Genomic DNA, 2,186 nt, shown 5'->3' with positions numbered 1-2,186 from the left:
GATCACAGCGAGCCACCGTGCCCGGCTGCATAAGGATGTGATTTTTCCGTAGAGGCTCTTACCTTTTACTTTAAACATTCTTTGAGGGTTGTTGTTGCTTCCCACCCTCCCCCTTTTATTTCTATAGAGGTCAGCCGGAGTCAAGATGTCTGGGACCGAGGAAGCAATTCTTGGAGGACGTGAAAGCCATCCTGCTGCAGGCAGCGGCGCGGTGCTGTGCTTTGGACAGGTAACTGGTTCCTTCATGCCTGGGAAGGTTGAGGTTGAGTCAAGTTAGGGCACGGCAGTTTGTAGAGCGGCGTGTACATGTGTGAATAGTACATAGTACGTTTACATAGTACATGTGTGAATAGTACACAGTACGTTTACATAGTACATGTGCTGTCTCTTATACACATCTAGATGTGTATAAGAGACAGGGCGAAGAGGGAACATGGAGAGAGGGAGCAAGAGAGACAGGGAAGAGGTCCCAGCTTATTTATTTATTTTATGGTTGTTTTTCATTTTTTGAGGCAGGATCTTGCTGTGATGCACAGGCTGAGGTGCAGTGGTGCCCTCGTTGCTCACTGCAGCCTTGAACTCCTGGGCGAAGTGATCTTCCTGCTTCAGCCTCCCGAGTAGCTGGGATCGCAGGCACATGACACCACCCCCAGTTAATTAAAAAAAATTTTTTTTTGTAGAGACAGGGGCTCCCTATGTTGCCTAGGCCAGTCTGAAACTCCTGGACTCAAGTCATCCTCCTGCCTTGTGCCTCCCAAAGTGCCAGGATTACAGGCATGAGGCGTCATGCCCAGCCCCACACTCCAACCACCAGATCTCTCGTGAACTGAGTGAGAAGTCACTCAACACCAAGGGGGTGGCACTAAGCTGTCAGTGAGGAATCCAGGCCCAGGATCCGGTGCTTCCCACCAGGCCGCGCCTCCGGGTGGGAGGCCGCGCTCCAACACGGAATTGGGAGGGAATAATCACGAAACTATATCCGTGTCTTTGAGAATTGAAGTGAATTGAACCCGAAAAACCTGTGAATTCTGTGGGGGAGTCCACAGACCCCAAGTTAAGAACTTTGCTCATGGAAGGTTGTGCCCTTGAGCCCCAGTCCCCAAGTGTGTGTCGCCTCCTCCCGCTGGGAAATTGGAGCATTCTTTGGAAAAAAAAAAAAAAGGAAAACGCTCTGCAGTTTGTTCTCCGTATGAGGGGGTGGCTGCTGGGTTTTGTGAACGGTGCCTCAGTCTTCTCATGCTCATCGTCTCTGTGAGGGCAGGGGTTTGTGTCTTGTCCTCACTGCGGTATTCTCAGAAGCTAACAGTGCGGGAACGTGCCCGATGCTTACCTGACGTCAACGGGGAACGCATGGTGGGGCCCATTTTCTCCGCTGCACCTGAGAAGCCACCTGTGCAAAAGTTGTACGTCTGTTCTCTGATATTCATGTGTAACAATTCTTAACCCTGGTTTACTTTTTTTTACCTCTTGCCCTTAGGAGTTTTGGAAATGCACTTGGAAACTGTGTTCTGGACAAAGACTACCTGAGGTCACTAAATAAGCTTCCGCGCCAGGTACATCAGACGTGGATGAGTGCCGTGCGGATCACGCAGCAAACTCTCCTGTGTCGTGAGTTGAGTGCTTGGAGGATGCGAGGAGAAGTGAGGACTCAGCTGTTCAGAGGGTCTGGAATGTTTATTTCAGATTTCGAATGTTAGAGCCAGCAGGAACTAATCACAACAGTTTACTTTTTAAAAAATCACATCGTTTGACAGGAATGTGAGATCTGGAGCATTTGTGTGACATGTAGGTAGGGAACTGTGGCTGGGGGTAGTCTGTGAAGCCTCAGAGCGAGCACACAGCCCTCTGCAGCGCCGCTCTCCTTCCCACACACTCCCAGCCTCACCGCTGAGCCTTCATTGTTTTCCTTAGTTCTCGTGTCATTAAGATTTAGACGTCCATTATTTCTGTCAGTACCTGTCACGTGATCTGAGCATTTGCCTTTGGAGAATGGGGTCTGTGGCCGGGCAGCCCCGAGTCACACCTGACTTGTGATGAGTAGCTTCTGGAGTGTAGCTTCTGGAGTGTTCCTCCTGCCTCATCTGCGCTCCGAGGTCCCTGCCATGTCACCCCCCAGAGCAGCATTTCCATCCTGTGCCTGAGGGATTCTTTTCCTCACGGAGCCCCACAAGGTGTGTGTCTCTGGG

General features: G+C 50.8%; 1 protein-coding gene across 3 annotated transcripts in view; it reads left to right on the top strand.

Moving 5' to 3' along the window:
- Positions 1-2,186, top strand: part of RAD52 (RAD52 homolog (S. cerevisiae)) — a 59,168-nt gene that overhangs the window by 39,335 nt on the left and 17,647 nt on the right. For all 3 annotated transcript variants that reach the window (XM_011967136.1, XM_011967135.1, XM_011967137.1), the window contains exon 5: positions 1,478-1,553. In XM_011967136.1, the coding sequence (XP_011822526.1) occupies positions 1,478-1,553 (76 nt within the window). The remainder of the gene's footprint in view (positions 1-1,477; positions 1,554-2,186) is intronic.

This window comes from Mandrillus leucophaeus, unplaced genomic scaffold (assembly GCF_000951045.1).
Source record: "Mandrillus leucophaeus isolate KB7577 unplaced genomic scaffold, Mleu.le_1.0 Scaffold79, whole genome shotgun sequence".
In the NCBI taxonomy this organism is placed as follows: domain Eukaryota; kingdom Metazoa; phylum Chordata; class Mammalia; order Primates; family Cercopithecidae; genus Mandrillus; species Mandrillus leucophaeus.
Note: the sequence above shows the minus strand (reverse complement) of the source record. Positions and strands in the feature narration are given on the sequence as shown.